The sequence below is a fragment of the Pristiophorus japonicus genome, chromosome 2, assembly GCF_044704955.1.
Source record: "Pristiophorus japonicus isolate sPriJap1 chromosome 2, sPriJap1.hap1, whole genome shotgun sequence".
Taxonomy (NCBI): Eukaryota; Metazoa; Chordata; class Chondrichthyes; family Pristiophoridae; genus Pristiophorus; species Pristiophorus japonicus.
The window spans coordinates 317422359-317438682 of record NC_091978.1 but is presented as its reverse complement, the minus strand read 5'-3'; the positions used below and the strand labels follow the sequence as shown (position 1 = coordinate 317438682).

The 16324-nt window shown below is 43.5% G+C and overlaps 1 protein-coding gene across 1 annotated transcript in view; it reads right to left on the bottom strand.

Annotated features, from left to right (window-relative positions):
* Positions 1 to 16324, bottom strand: part of kiaa1109 (KIAA1109 ortholog) — a 523818-nt gene that overhangs the window by 376210 nt on the left and 131284 nt on the right. The window contains exon 16 of the mRNA XM_070862493.1: positions 10705 to 10860. Within this exon, the coding sequence (XP_070718594.1) occupies positions 10705 to 10860 (156 nt within the window). The remainder of the gene's footprint in view (positions 1 to 10704; positions 10861 to 16324) is intronic.

The following is a 16324-nucleotide window of genomic DNA, read 5'->3' as shown; positions in this document are numbered from 1 at the left end:
GGGTTATGGGGAGCGGGCGGGGAAATGGAGCCGAGTCCATGATCAGATCAGCCATGATCTTTTTAAATGGCGGAGCTAGCTCGAGGGGCCATATGGCCTACTCCTGCTCCTATTTATGTTCTTATTTTCTTATGTTCTAATGTCACTGTATGGAATTGTCAAGTGGAGACAAAATGCTTTCCCACATGGAACAATGAAGGGGAAATTGGAAAACAGTAAAATCAGGAAACAGTCTTGTACATCTAAATGATCAGTTGTAAATTAGCACTGGCACCGACCTGGGAGCGGATTCTTCCTCCAATCAGCATAGAAAGATGATTAGTGAGGAAAGACCAAAGAACAAAAGGGGAGAAACCCCCGAAAAATCAACATAGAAACATAGAAAATAGGTGCAGGAGTCGGCCATTCGGCCCTTCGAGCCTGCACCGCCATTCAATGAGTTCATGGCTGAACATGCAACTTTAGTACCCCATTCCTGCTTTCTCGCCATACCCCTTGATCCCCCTAGTAGTAAGGACACAAGATAACAAAAGAAATTACTTGTTACATTTTTGAAATACAAAAAAATAATTTTCAAGGATACTGAACTGGTACGTTATTTCTAGCAAAATTATGGAATAGCTTACACAAATGGGTCAAAATGTGCTGACATTCTTTTATATGTTTTTGCTGTCAATAATTAGCCTCCAATGAAGGCACACATTCTGAAATTTTCTTGAAACTTTGCTGCTGAGAGGGCAAGTGGGTTGAGAATAGATCTGGCCCAGGTAAATTGGAGTCAAAGATTGGCAGGCAAAACTGTATCATCATCATAGGCAATCCCTCGGAATCAAGGAAGACTTGCTTCCACTCCCAAAGCGAGTTCTTTGATGGCTAAACAGTCCGATACGAGAGCCACAGACCCTGTTACAGGTGGGACAGACATTCGTCGAGGGAAGGGATCGGTGGGGCTGGTTTGCCGTGCGCTTCTTCCGCTGCCTGCGCTTGGCCTCTTCATGCTCTTTGCGTTGAGACTCGAAGAACTCAATGCCCTCCCAGATGCACTTTCTCCACCTTGGGCGGTCTTCGGCCAGGGTCTCCCAGGTGTCAGTGGTGATGTCGCAGTTTACAAGCGAGGCTTTGAGGGTGTCCTTATAACATTTCCGTTGTCCTCCTTTGGCTCGTTTATCACGAAGGAGCTCCACATAAAGCATTTGCTTGGAGAGTCTCGTATCTGACATGCGAACTATGTGGCCTGCCCAGTGAAGCTGATCGAGTGTGATCAGTGCTTCAGTACTGGGGATGTTAGCCTGGTCGAGGATACTGATGTGGTTTGCCTGTCCTCCATGGAGATTTGCAGGATCTGGCGGAGACATCATTGGTGATATATCTCCAGCGACTTGAGGTGTCTTCTATACATCGTCCATGCCTCAGATTCATACAGGAGGGCGGGTATTACTACAGCCCTGAGCTTGGTGGTAGATTTGAGGGACTGGTCTTCAAACACTCTTTTCCTCAGACGTCCGAAGGCTGCATTGGCACACTGGAGCCGATGTTGAGTCTCCGCATCAATGTCTGCCTTTGTTGACAAGAGGCTCCCGAGATATGGGAAATGGTGCACGTTGTCGAGGGCTGTGCCGTGAAGTGAATCTTGATAATTGGAGGGCAGTGCTATGTGGCGGTGACAGGCTGGTGGAGGACCTTTGTATTACGGATGTTAAGCGTAAGGCCCATGCTTTCATATGCCTCAGTGAATACATTGACTATATCCTGGAGTTCAGCCTCTGAATGTGCGCAGACGCAGGCGTCGACCGCATACTGCAGCTCAACGGCAGAGATTGGGGTGATCTTGGACCTCGCCTGGAGGCGGCGCAGGTTAAACAGCTTCCCACTGGTTCTATAGTTTAATTCCACTCCAGCGGGGAGCTTGTTGATTGTGAGGTGGAGCATGGCGGCGAGGAAGATTGAGAAGAGGGTTGCAGCGATGACTGAGCCCTGTTTGACCCTGGTCCGGATGTGAATTGGGTCTGTAATGGATCCGTTGGCAAGAATCACGGCCTGCATGTCATCGTGAAGCAGGCGAAGGATGTTGACAAACTTTTGGGGGCATCCGAAACGGAGGAGGATGCTCCATAGACCCTCACGGTTGACAGTGTCAAAGGCCTTTGTAAGATCGAAAAAGGCCATGTATAAGAGCTGGCGCTGCTCCCTGCATTTTCCTGCAGCTGTCGCACTGCACAGATCATGTCTGTTGTGCCCTGTAGGGGACGAAATCCGCATTGTGATTCCGAGAGGAGCTCCTCGGCAAAACTGTAATCGAACATTGGGCCGCCTTTAAATAGGAGATGGTTCAGGTACAGTCGAGGTACATAGGTACATTCCCACCGGAGGGGAGGGGGGTTGGACGGAGAGGTAGAGCAACTAAAGTCAGAGCTCTCTGGATGACAAAAGAGAGAGAGTAAGATGAAGCAGAAAAAGAGCACTTATGACAGATATCAGGTTGAGAATACGATAGCATCAGACTGAAATTAGAAAGTTCAGAAGGAAAGTAAAAAAAGAAAATAAGAGGGGCAAAGAAAGAGTATGAGAATAGATTGGCAGCTAACATAAAAGAGAATCCAAAAGTCTTCAATAGGCATGTAAATAGTAAATGGGTACTAAGAGGAGGGTGGAGCCTCTTAGGGACCAAATAGGAGACCTACATATGAACTAAATGAATACTTTGCATCTGTCTTCACCAAGGAAGATGCTGCCAAAATCATTGCGCAAAAAAAGGTAATAAAGATACTGGATGGGCGAAATTTTAATCACGAGGAGGTATTAAAAAGGCTGTCTGTACTTAAAGTAGATAAGTCACCAAGACCGGATAGGATGCATCCAAGGATGCTAAGAGAAGTAAAGGTGGAAATCACAGAGGTAGTGGCAATAATCTTCTAATCCTCCTTAGATACAGGGGTGATGCCAGAGGACTGAAGAATTGCAAATGTTACACTCTTGCTCAAAAAAGGGTGCAAGGTAAACCCAGCAATTACAGGCCAGTCAGTTTAACCTCGGTAGTGGGGAAGCTTTCAGAAACGTTAATGAGACACAAAATTAAGTCACTTAGACAAGTATGGATTAAGGAAAGCCAGCATGAATTTGTTAAAGGCAAATTGTGTTTAACTAACTTGATCGTTTTTTGATGAGGTAACAGTGAGAGTTGATGAGGGCAATGCGTTTGACATGGTATACATGGACTTCCAAAAGGCATTTGATAAAGTGCCACATAATAGGCTTGCCAGCAAAGTTGAAGCCCATGGGATAAAAGGAAAAGTGGCAGCATGTATATGAAATTGACCAAGTGACAGGAAACAGTAGTGGTGAACGGTTGTTTTTCGGACTGGAGGAAGATACACAATGGTGTTCCCCAGAGTTTGGTACAAGGACCACTGCTTTTCTTGATCTATATTAATGACTTGGACTTGTGTGTATAGGGCATAATTTTGAAATTTGCTGATGACAACTTTACATAGGATATACAGCACAGAAACAAGGCCATTCGGCCAAACCAGTCCATGCCAGCGTTTATATGCTCCAGTCGAGCCTCCTCCTGTCTTTCCTCATCCAAATCTATCAGCATAACCCTCTAGTCCCTTCTCCCTCATATGCTTGTCTAACCTCCCCTTAAATGCATTTATACTATTTGCTGGAGCAACGGTAAAGTTTATACGAAGGTAATCAACTGGGTGTAGCGTAGTATCTGGGAGAATGGAAAAAAACCTGGAAGAACTGATGGAAGAGGTTCAAACCTTGTGCTACTCTGCTGATCACAAATTGTTTGATGGGAGCATACTAGGCTGAAGTGTTCGGCATTGATGATGACCACATTCAGTTTGTACAGAAGAAATCTCCACAGGAGAATAGCCACCAGCAGATGTATGGCAGCTCTTCTGGAAATATGTCCAGTCAAATGCAAACAAAACTTCGAAGTATAGTGAACAGTGAGGAGGAAAAGAGTGTTTGAAGACCAGGCCCTCAAAACTGTCACCAAGCTCATGGTCTACAGGGCTGTAGTAATACCTGCCCTCCTGTATGGCTCAGAGACATGGACCATGTACAGTGGACACCTCAAGTTGCTGGAGAAATATCACCAACAATATCTCCGCAAGATCCTACAAATCCCCTGGGAGAACAGGCGCACCAACATCAGCAACCTCATTCAGGCCAACATCCCCAGCATTGAAGCACTGACCATACTTGATCAGCTCCGCTGGGCAGGCCACCTAGTCCGCATGCCAGACACGAGACTCCCAAACCAAGTGTTCTATTCAGAGCTCCTTCACGGCAAACGAGCCAAAAGTGGGCAGCGGAAACACTACAAGGACACCCTCAAAGCCTCCCTGATAAAGTACAACATCCCCACTGACACCTGAGAGTCCCTGGCCCAAGACCACCCTAAGTGGAGGAAGTGCATCCGAGAGGGCGCTGAGCACCTCAAGTGTCAACGCCAAGAGCATTCAGAAATCAAGCACAGGCAGCGGAAAGAGCATGCAGAAAACGAGTCCCATCCACCCCTTCCCTCAACGACTATCTGTCCCACCTGTGACAGAGTCTGTGGCTCTCGTATTGGACTGTTCAGCCACCAAAGAACTCGCTTCAGGAATGGAAGCAAGTCTTCCTTGATTCCGAGGAACTGCCTTTGATGATGAGGGATAGTAATAGACTTCAAGAAGACAGACAGGCTAGTGATGTGGGTGGACATGTGGCAGATGAAATTTAACACAGAAAAGTGTGAAGTGATATATTTTGGTAGGAAGATCGAAGAGAGGTAATATAAACTAAAGGGTACAATCTTAAAGTGGGTGCATGAACAGAGACTGGGGGTATATGTGTACAAATTGTTGAAAATGGCAGGGCAGGTTAGGAAAGCAGTTAAAAAGAATATGGGATACTGGGCTTCATAAATAGAGACAGAGAGTACAAAAGCAAGGAAGTAAAGATGAACTTTTATGAATCTGGTTCGGCCTCAACTGGAGTATTGTGTCCCAATTCTGGGCACTGCACTTTAGAAAAGATGTGAAGGCCTTAGAGGGGGTGCAGAAAAGATTTACGAGAATGGTTCCAGGGATGAAGGACTTCAGTTAAATAGATAGACCAGAGAAGCTGGAGTTGTGCTCCTTAAAACAGAGAAGTTTGAGGAGATTTAATAGAGGTGTTCAAAATCATGATGGATCTAGACAGAGTAGATCATCATCATAGACAGTCCCTCGAAATCGAGGAAGACTTGTTTCCACTCAAAAAGTGAGTTCTTAGGTGACAGTCTGTCACAGGTGGGACAGACAGTCGTTGAAGGAACAGGTGGGTGGGATTGGTTTGCCGCACGCTCTTTCTGCTGCCTGCGCTTGCTTTCTGCATGCTCTCAGCGATGAGACTTTAGGTGCTCAGAGCCCTTCCGGATGCACTTCCTCCATTTAGGATGGTCTTTGGCCAGGGACTTCCCGGTGTCGGTGGGGATGTTGCATTTTTATCAAGGAGGCTTTGAGGGTGTTCTTGAAACATTTCCTCTGCCCACCTTGGGCTCGCTTGCCATGTAGGAGTTCCAAGTGGAGCGCTCGTTTTGGGAGTCTTGTGTCAGGCATGCGAACAATGTGGTCCGCCCAGCAAAGCTGGTCGAGTGGGGTCAGTGCTTCAATGCTGGGGATGTTGGCCTGGTCGAGGACGTTAATGTTGGTGCGTCTGTCCTTCCAGGGGATTTGCAGGATCTTGCGGAGACATCGTTGGTGGTATTTCTCCAGCGATTTGAAGTGTCTACTATATATGGTCCACGTCTCTGAGCCATACAGGAGGGCAGGCATCACTACAGCCCTGTAGACCATGAGCTTGGTGACAGATTTGAGGGCCTGATCTTTTCCTCAGGCGGCCGAAGGTTGCGTTGGCGCATTGGAGGCGGTGTTGAATCTCGTCGTCGACGTCTGCCCTTGAAAATAGGCTCCCGAGGTATGGAAAGTGGTCCACATATCCAGAGTAGATAAAGAGTAACTGTTCCCATTGGCAGAAGCGTCGAGAACCAGAGGACACAGATTTAAGGTGATTGGCAAAAGAATCAAAGGCGGCATGAGGAAAAACGTTTTTATGCAGCGAGTGGTTAGGATTTAGAATGCACTGCCTGAAAGGGTGGTGGAGGCAGACTCAAATCGTGGGTTTCAAAAGGGAATTGGATAAGTATCTGAAGGAAATAAATTTGCAGGGCTTAGGGGAATGGTGTAACTAGCTGAAATGCTCTTGCAGAGAGCCGGCACAGGCTCGAGGGGCTGTACGGCTTCCTTCTGTGCTATAACCATTCCATGATTCTCTGTGATTCAAGTAGACTAACACCCAGAATTCCTCCAATGTCCATTTGGCTGGTCACCAGAAGCACATAACATTAGTATCATAACCTGTAGTACCAGTGCAGCAGCCCAAGTGCGTCCGATTTCAAAGGCACCACTGGTTGATTGTGTGGGTGGTGGAGGGGACAATTGAAAACAATTTACCACAAATTTAAATTAATATATGTAGTTTCCTGAAAATATATGCACGAGAACCATGCATGGTTCTAAACATGCCTATTCGCAAAAGAAAGTTAAGTTTTTGACAAAACAAGTGTCGGTTTAAAATCTGGCAAAGCACTTTAGATATTGGGGGGAATTTTAAGCTCCAAGGACGGGTGGGTTGGGGGCAGGTGCTGAGGTAATAATTTTTAAACTCTCAAACCCGACCCCAAACTGCTTTCAGCCCAATCACTTTCGGTTTTGATCAAGGTGGATTGTGGGGTGGCCAATTAATCCGCTCTTAGGAGGTGGGTCATTCAGTAAAATCTTTTCAGGAGGCTGCGTGCCTCCATTTTAATATCATTTTTATTTTTTTAAACTCATGGAGGCTGGGATTCCCAGGCCTCGGGAATCCCGACAGGCAAAAGGCGGCGAGAAAAGCCAAATCCATGAGGTAAGTGATTTTAAAGCACTCTCCCTGGCTATTCTCCGAGTAGGACCCTCAACTTCGCTTCCTTAAGTCTAAGGGGCGCAGACGAACAGATATGGCGGACAACTGGTTTAGCCATTCACTGCCAGATCTGGCTGGACCATATAATGCTCTCGTCTGCCAAAAATGCTGGAATGCAAAGATATACCCCAGCTTCTATTCTCTACTGCTAGCCGTCTTCTTAAAACCCTCTCCCTTTCTCCTACCCCTTCACCTCCGACAACAAGTGTGAGGAGCTCATGGACTTCTTTGTCTCTAAGATTGAGACCATTCGTTCAGCTGCCTCTGCCACTTCCCTTCCTTCCCCTAGCTTACCAGGCCAAACTTTCTCTAAAGTTCCCCCATGCCCTCGGTCTGAGCTCTCATCTTTCTCCAGTTTCTCTCTGATCTCTCCTCATGACCTCTCCGCATTCACCTTGCCCATGAGACCCACTTTCTGCTCCCTTGACACTATTCCCACCAAATTGCTGACCATCCAACTTCCTTTTCTGGCTCCCGTGTTAGCTGACATTGTTAACAGTTCTCTCTCCTCGGGTACTGTTCCCCTCTCTCTCAAATCTGCCATCATCTCCCCTCTCCTCAAAAAAACCACCATTGACTCCCTCCGTCCTTGCAAACTACCTCCCTATCTCTAACCTCCCTTTCCTCTCCAAAAACATTGAATGTGTTGTCATCTCCTAAATCAATGTCCACCTTTCTCGCAACTCCATGTTTGAATCCCTCCAATCAAGTTTCCCAACATCTGTCTGAGGCTGACCAAGATTGTTCGCAAACTTGGTGTCATAGTTCACCCTGTAATGAGCTTCCGACCACATATCCGCGACATAACTAAGACCGCCTATTTCCACCTCCGTAACATCGCCTATTTCCACCTCCGTAACATCACCCGTCTCCACTCCTGCCTCAGCTCATCTGCTACTGAATCCCTCATCCATGCCTTTGTTACCTCTACACTTGCCTATTCCAACGCACTCCTGGCTGGCCTCCCACGTTCTACCCTACATAAACTTGGCGTCATCTAAAACTCGCCTGCCCATGTCTTAACTCACATCAAGTCCCATTCACCCCTGTGCTTGTTGACCTACATTGGCTCGCAGTTAAGCAATGCCTTGATTTCAAAATTCTCATCCTTGTTTCTAAATCCCTCCTTGGCCTCGCCCCTCCCTATCTCCTCCAGCCCCATAACCCCCTGAGATTTCTCCGTTCCTCCAATTCTGCCCTCTTGGGCATCCCTAATTATAATTGCTCAACCATTGGTGGCCGTGCCTTCAGTTGTCTAGGCCGCAAGCTCTGGAATTCCGTCCCTAAACCTTTCCGCCTCTCTATCCTTTTTAAAGACACTTCTTAAAACCTACCTCTTCCACCTGCCCTAATTTCTCCTTATGTGGCTCAGTGTCAAATTTTTGTCTTATAATACTTCTGTGAAGTGCCTTGGGACGTTTTACTACGTTAAAAGGCTCTATATAAATATAAATATGTTGTTGTTGTGGGCCCGGAGAAGCAGGAGTGTTCTCTCTAGATCCAACAAGCTTATCTCCATGTGATCTGACCCCCTCCCATCGTCCGACCTCTCCCCACTGCCCCATGCCCTCCCCCCGAGCAATGTCAGACTTACCGGGCATCCTCTCCCCGGATGCTTTCCCACCTAACAGGCAGCCAAGCCTCTCAATCTGGACTAGCAAATGTTGGTATTCAGAGGGATTTGGGTATCCTTGTGCACGAATCACAAAGTTAACATGCAGATACAGTACGCAATTAGGAAGGCAAATGGTATGTTAGCCTTTATTGCAAGGGGGTTGCAGTACAAGAGTTAGAGGGCTTTGGTGAGGTCACACCTGGAGTACTGTGCACAGTTTTTGTCCCCTTACCTAAGGAAGGACATGCTTGCCTTAGAGGGGGTGTAATGAAGGTTCACTAGATTGATTCCTAGGATGACAGGGCTGGTCCTATGAGGATTGAGTAGAATGGGCCTATATTTTCTGGAGTTTAGAAGAATGAGAGGTGATCTTATTGAAATGTACAAAATTCCGAGGGGTAGATGCTGAGAGGCTGTTTCCCCTGGCTGGAGAGTCTAGAACTAGGGGTCATAGTCTCAGTCTTTGAGCAGAGAAGGTGAGAGGAGATTTCATAGAGGTGTTCAAAATCATAAGGGGTCTAGACAGTAGAGAGAGAAAAACTGTTCCCATTAGCGGAAGGGTCAAGAACCAGAGGACACAGATTTAAGGCGATTGGCAAAAGAACCAAATGTGACATGAGGAAAAACATTTTTACGTAGCGAGTGGTTAGGATCTGGAATGCACTGCCTGAAAGGGTGTTGGAGGCAGATTCAATCATTGCTTTCAAAGGGGAATTTATTAAGTACCTGAAGGAAAAAAAATTGCAGGGCTACATGGAAAGAGTGGGGGAGTGGGTCTAGCTCTTGCAGAGAGCCACACAAGCTCAACAGGCCAAATGGCCCCTTTCTGTGGTGTAAGCATTCTATGATTCTAGCATAAGGAACGGCCATTTAGGATTGAGATGAGGAGAAATGTCTTCACTGAGGATTTGGAATTTTGGGAATTTTCTCATGCTCCTATTTCTTATGTTTAATAAGATCTTTTACATCCACCTGAGGGGGTAAACGATATCTCAAATAAAAGGACAATGAAACTTCATATTGTTCCTGAGCAGCTGACAGATTGAGGAGAGATAAAGTAAATTAAGTATTTTTAATACACAGCCATTAACTATAAACAGAGAGCACTGGTCTTCCAATCCAGCGAGTGGCAAGTTCAAACTGCAGCCTGGACAGACAATAAACTTATCTACTATGATTTTTATTCCTAGTAAAGCGAACAGGTGGAGCATTGCACAAATCAGTAAGTGGGCAACAGAACAGTATTGACACTGAGAAGCACATCACCTTTGTTAAAGGAGATGTAGAAAGAAATAAGCAGCAAAAATACCTGAGAAAGTAGAGTAAATACTTCAGCACAGGCTCAACGGGCCAAATGGCCTGCGTCTGTGCTATAACCATGCTACGATTCTATGAAATATAAATCTTTTAACTTTTCTATTTGCCACTGTTGTGACATTTAAAAAATAAAATGTTTTACTTTAGATGCAGTCTGGCAATGCTCAAACTAAAACACTACTAGAACTAGAACATAGCAGAAACTATGGTTGAAAATCAACATTCCTCATATCTTACAAGAACAACCAATATTACATGTATAAAGGAAAAATACTGACTAGCTTTCAGCAGTACACTTCAAATGCTTTTGTATCATATAAATCCTTGTTTGGAATTATTGCTAATCCTCATCTTGAGCATATTGCCTGCAAAATGTCAATTTTTACAACAAAGTTTTTCATTTATAAAAAACGTAAGTTTGAGCCAGTATGTTTTTGTTGATAATTAACCATTAAATTTCAAACAACTTATACCCTTTGTATGTCAATTTTGTAAGCTTTCCAAGAACAATAAATATGCAGATAAACCTACACTTCTCTTCCCTTTTAGAATTATGCTCCACATTGTTAAGTGTTCAACAAGTCTAAGTTATACTAAAGGTTACACAAAACCACAAGCACTTGAAACAGTTCAATTTGCAAGCGAAAACAGTAAACACCAGCATCTACAGGTCACAGCAAGATACCATTTTAAATCTGATGGGCAAATGTATACAAAATTATAATGAATTAAAAAGTTTCACATGTCTTTTGTGAAGTATTACATTTTCTTACCATTTTCTTGCTGTTTAGTAGAGCAGTCTATCCAGTTGTGTTGGTTTGCTGCCCATATCATCTCAAACTGATGGAACATCACTTTTAATTTCCAAGTGTATGGAACAAATGAGTAGATGTCAGGAGCACTATCACTAGCCCAATCCTGTATTAAATCTTAAAAAACAAGAATATACAAGAGTCACAAATAGTTCTAAAATATTAAACATGTTAAAAATTGGCCCCTAAAAACACTGGACGTCTTTCAAAATGAATTTCTAAAAAGTACCTGGGTGTGTACAACTCTGGCAAATTGCAAAACCTGGAGCTTAATTTGAAGGAATATCAATTTTTTTAAATTATGTTTGAGTATTTGGTTTATAATTTATTCTGTAAAGCATTGCCAAAAAGTATAGGATACAAAAGGAGAGAAGTTACTGTATTAGCAATGGAGTAAAAGTGAAGAAGCCTTATTGCGACTCACAATGGTCACACAATTTCCAAGTGGATAGTTTTAGAACTTGTGCTTCATCAAGAATGCAATTGATGTGCACGTCCAGAATAGTAATTAAAAACCACATATTAAAACAGTACTTTAAAACAAACTTCAAATCTGTTCATACCAAGTGTTTTAAGTGTATTTCAAAACTGCAAATTCAGTTATGGAAATCAAAATTACGTTGCAATATTACTCTCATGATAACCCTGTCAAAACACCACTGTCATACAAATTTACACCTGAATATTTTTATTAAGCTTTCCACCTCACTACTGGAAGCATCTTGATTAATAAGAGGAAACTATTTTAGAAATGGTTTGCACAAATCACATATGTAGTCCTTCAAAAATATAAAGCTGATTTCAGTACAACACTGGCAGCAGGTGAATTCAACATTTACACAAAGGATTCATTCAAACTCTTAGTCTTATCTACAAGTCCATGCACTAAATAGAATTAAACAGGCCAATGTAGTCAGAAATCATAGAAACTTTCAGCACAGGAGGCAGCCATTCAGCCGATCGTGCCTATGCTAGATCTTTGAAAGAGCAATCGTGCATAGTCCCACATCCCCACTTTTTGTCTGTAACCCTGCAAGTTCTTCATCCACAAGCACCTGCTCAACTCCTTTTTAAAATTATTTATGGTATCCATTTCCACCACCTTCTCAGGTAGAGTTCCAGATTGTGACAATTCGGTGAAAAAATATTCTCATCTCCCCTCTAGATCTTTTGCCAATAGTTTTGAATCTACGACCTCTAGTTATTGATCCACTTGCCAAAGGAAATATTTTTCCTCTATCTACTCTATCAAAATCTCTTGTCATCTTAAAAACCTCTATTAGGTCACCTCTTAACTTTCTCTGTTCCAAGGAGAATAGTCCTAACTTTTTCAACTGTTCCTCCTAACTGAAGTCCCTCATCTTTGGAAACATAACATAAGAAACAGGAGCTGGTGCAGACTATTTGGCCATTGAGCCTGCTCTGCAATTCAACAAGATCATGGCTTATCTTCTACCTCAACTCCACCTTTCTGCACTGTCCCCATATCCCTTAAATATTTTGGAGCGGAGGGAATTATCAACCTCTGTCTTGAATATACTCAATGACTGAGCATCGACAGCTCTCTGGGGTAGAGAATTCACAACCGTTTGAGTGAAGAAGTTTCTCCTCATCTCAGTCCTAAATGGCCAACCCCTTAATTTGAGACTGTGACCCCGTATTCTAGATTCCCCAGCCAGTGAAACATCATCTCAGCATTAATCCTGTCAAGAATGTTATATGTTTCAATTAGATCACCTCTCATTCTTCTAATCTCTAGGGAATACAGGCCTAGTCTACTCAATCCCTCCATCTAAGGAACCAGTCTGGTGAACCTTCGTTGCACTCCCTCCAAGCCAAGTATGTCTTTCCTTAAGTAAGGAGACCAGAACTGTACACAGTACTCAAGGTGTGGCCTCACCAATGCCCTGTATAATTTCAGTAAGACTTCTTTACTCTTATATTGGATGGAGATAAGTAGTAATAAGGGAAAGAAGTCACTGGTGGGAGTGGTCTACAAGCCCCCCAAACAGTAGCTACTCTGTGGCACAGAGTAGAAATCAAGAAATAATGGAGGCTTGTAAGAAAGGAAATCATGGGCGATTTTAATCTTCTTATTGATTGGACAAATCAAATTGGCAATGGCAACCTTTAGGAAGAGTTCATAGAGTGTATGCGGGATGGTTTCTTGGAACAATACATTGTGGCTCCCAACCAGGGAGCAAACTATTTTAGATCTGGTAATGTGTAACGAGTCTGGATTAATTAATGATCTTGTAGCGAGGATCCTCTTGGGAAGAGTGATCATAAAATGGTGGAATTTCAAATTCAGTTTAAGGGTGAGAAAGCTAGGTCTCAAACTAGTGTCCTGAACTTAAATAAAGGTAATTAAAAAGGTATGAAGGCAGAGTTGGTTAAAGTGGACTGAGAAAATATATTACAGGGCAAGACTGTAGAAACGCAGTGGCAAACATTTAAGGAGATATTTCATAACTCTCAGCAAAGATTTATTCCAGTGAGAAATAAAGATGCTAAGAGAAGGATGAACCATCCGTGGCTAACTAAGGAAGTAAAGGATGGTATCAAATTGAAAACAAAGACATACAATGGTGCGAAGGACAGTGGAAGGCTAGAGGATTGGGAAATGTTTAGAAACCAGCAAAGGATGACTTAAAAAATGATAAAGACAGAGAAGATAGCATGAGAGTAAACTAGCAAGAAATATAAAAGCAGACAGCAAGAGGTATATAAAAAGGAAATGAGTAGGTAAAGTAAATGTTGGTCCCTTAGAGGATGGGACTGGAGGATTAATAATGGGAAACAGGGAAATATTTTAACAAATATTTTGTATCGGTCTTCACGGTAGAGGACACAAAAAACATCTCAATAATTGATCATCAAGGAGCTATTGCGGAGGGGGGGACTTAAAACAATCACTAGAGATAAAGTACTAGGCAAACTAATGAGACTAAAGGTGAACACGTCCCATGGACCTGATGGCATGCATCCTGGGGTCTTCAAAGAAGTGGCTGTAGAGATAGTGGATGCATTGATTGTAACATACCAAAATTCCCTGAATTCTGGAGAGGTCCCAGCGGACCGGAAAACCATAAATGTAACACCTCCATTTAAGAAAGGAGAGACACAGAAAGCAGGAAACTATAGACCAGTTAGCCTAATATCTGTCATTGGGAAAATGCTGGAGTCCATCATTAAGGAGGCAGTAGCAGGACATTTAGAAAATCATAATGCAGTCAAGCAGAGTCAGCATGGCTTTATGAAAGGGAAATCATGTTTGACAAATCTGCTGAAGTTCTTTGAGGATGTAACGAGCAGAGTGGATAAAGGAGAACCAGTTGATGTCATATATTTGGATTTCCAGAAAGCATTCGATAAGGTGCCACACAAAAGGTTACTGCACAAGATAAGAGCTCACGGGGTTGGGGGTAATATATTAGCGTGGATAGGGGATTAGCTAACTAACAGAAAACAGAGAGTCGGTATAAATTGGTAATTTTCAGGTTGGCAAACTATTACTAGTGGGGTGCCACAGGGATCAGTGCTGGGGCCTCAACTATTTACAATTTATATTAATTACTTGGATGAACAGAGAGTGTAACATAGTCAAATTTGCTGATGATACAAAGATAGGTGGGAAAGCAAGTTGTGAGGATGACGCAAATAATCTACAAAGGGATATAGATAGGCTCAGTGAGTGGGCAATAATTTGGCAGATGGATTATAATGTGGGAAAATGTGAGGTTATCCACTTTGGTAGAAAAAATTTAAAAAGCAAATGATTTAAATGGGGAGCGATTGCAAAATGCTGTAGTACAGAGGGATCTGGGGGTTCTTGTGCATGAAACGCAAAAAGTTAGCAAGCAGGTACAGCAAATAATCAGGAAGACAAATGGAATTCTGGCCTTTATTGCAAAGGGATTGAGTATAAAAGTAGAGAAGTCCTGCTCCAACTGTACAGGGTGTTGGTTAGACCACACCTGGATTACTACGTACAGTTTTGGTCGTCTTATTTAAGGAAGGATATAATTGCATTGGAGGAAGTTCAGAGAAGGTTCACGAGGTTGATTCCTGAGATGAAGGGGTTGTCTTATGAAGAAAGGTTAAGCAGGTTGGCCCTATACTCCCTGGAGTTTAGAAGAATGAGAGGTGATCTTATTGAAAAATATAAGATTATAGGGGGCTTGACAGGGTAGATGCAGAGAGGATGTTTCCCCTCATGGGGGAATCTAGAACTAGGGGGCATAGTTTCAGAATAATGGGTGCCCATTTAAAACAGAAGTGGAGAAGGAATTTCTTCTCTCAGAGGGTCATGAATGTGTGGAATTCTCTACCCCAGAGTGCTGTGGAGGCTGGGTCTTTGAATATATTCAAGGTGGCGATAGACAGATTTTTGAATGATAAAGGAGTCAAGGGTGATAGGGAGCGGGCAGGAAAGTGGAGTTGAGGCTTACTGAATGGCGGAGCAGGCTTGAAGGGCCAAATGGCCTACTCCTGGCTCCTATTTCTCATATACACTTATCCCTTTTTAACAAAATCTAACATAGTATTTGCTTTCCTAATTGCTTGCTGTACCTGCATGTTAACTTTCTGTGATGTAGATACAAGGACACCAAGGTCCCTCTGAAGGCAAAATTTCCCAGTCTTTCGCCATTCAAAAAATATTCTGCTTTGTTTTTCCTAAATTGGATAACTTCACACTTCTCCACATTGTATTCCATTTGCCATGTTCTTGCTCACTCAGTCAACCTGTCTGTATCTCTCTGCAGCCTCTTTGCATCCTCCTAGTCCCATTAATTTCTTGTGGCCCCAATTTTGCCCAAGCAGAAATAAAGGCGTACACTAACCTGTACGCATGTTTTGTTGTGGACCATCTGCGCTGGAAAAACAAATTCCAAGTTTCCGGCAAACATAATCATCCTGACGCGCCGGCACTACCCGAGTTGATCTCGGGGGGGGCAGTGCTTAGAGTGTGCGCCTAAAACACAGCGCATGCGCTCAAAAAAACAAATGACCAACTCATTGCGCATGGGCAGCGCGCATGTGCAGAAGGAAAAAAAAAAATGAAAAAACACTTCAGCTCGGGATAGCAGCGGGTTGAGTCAGCTGTGTGGAGGATTGGGAGAAGGCTGCCCTTGATGATTTTGAGCTCAAGACTCCTATTCATCTGGTGATTTTGCCTGCCGTGTGGATTTAGAAGGCTTCCCTGGGCTTCAGGAACATCTTTGAAAATTTTGGGCCATTTGGGACATCAATGGAAAAGGTGGTGAAGATTTGTGTTTTATTTGAATGCTTACAGTTCTATCATCGAAGGAGTAGCATTAATGGCAAGTTTTCTTTGATCTGTTTTATTTTTAAAGTTCCATAAAGTTTATGTAAAATAGCCAGGGAGTCCCTTCGGCCGGGAATAGGAGCGGGCCAGCGCGGATTTCTTTAACTGCAGGTAAGGCTTTTTCCTACAGTGTTTCTAGTGTCTGTGCGGAGATTTTAAAAAATAACATTAATGAGGAAAGTTGGCCTTATGGCCCAAAATGCCGCATATGCTACTTTTCAACGTACACCAGCGCCAGAATGTATGGCGGCA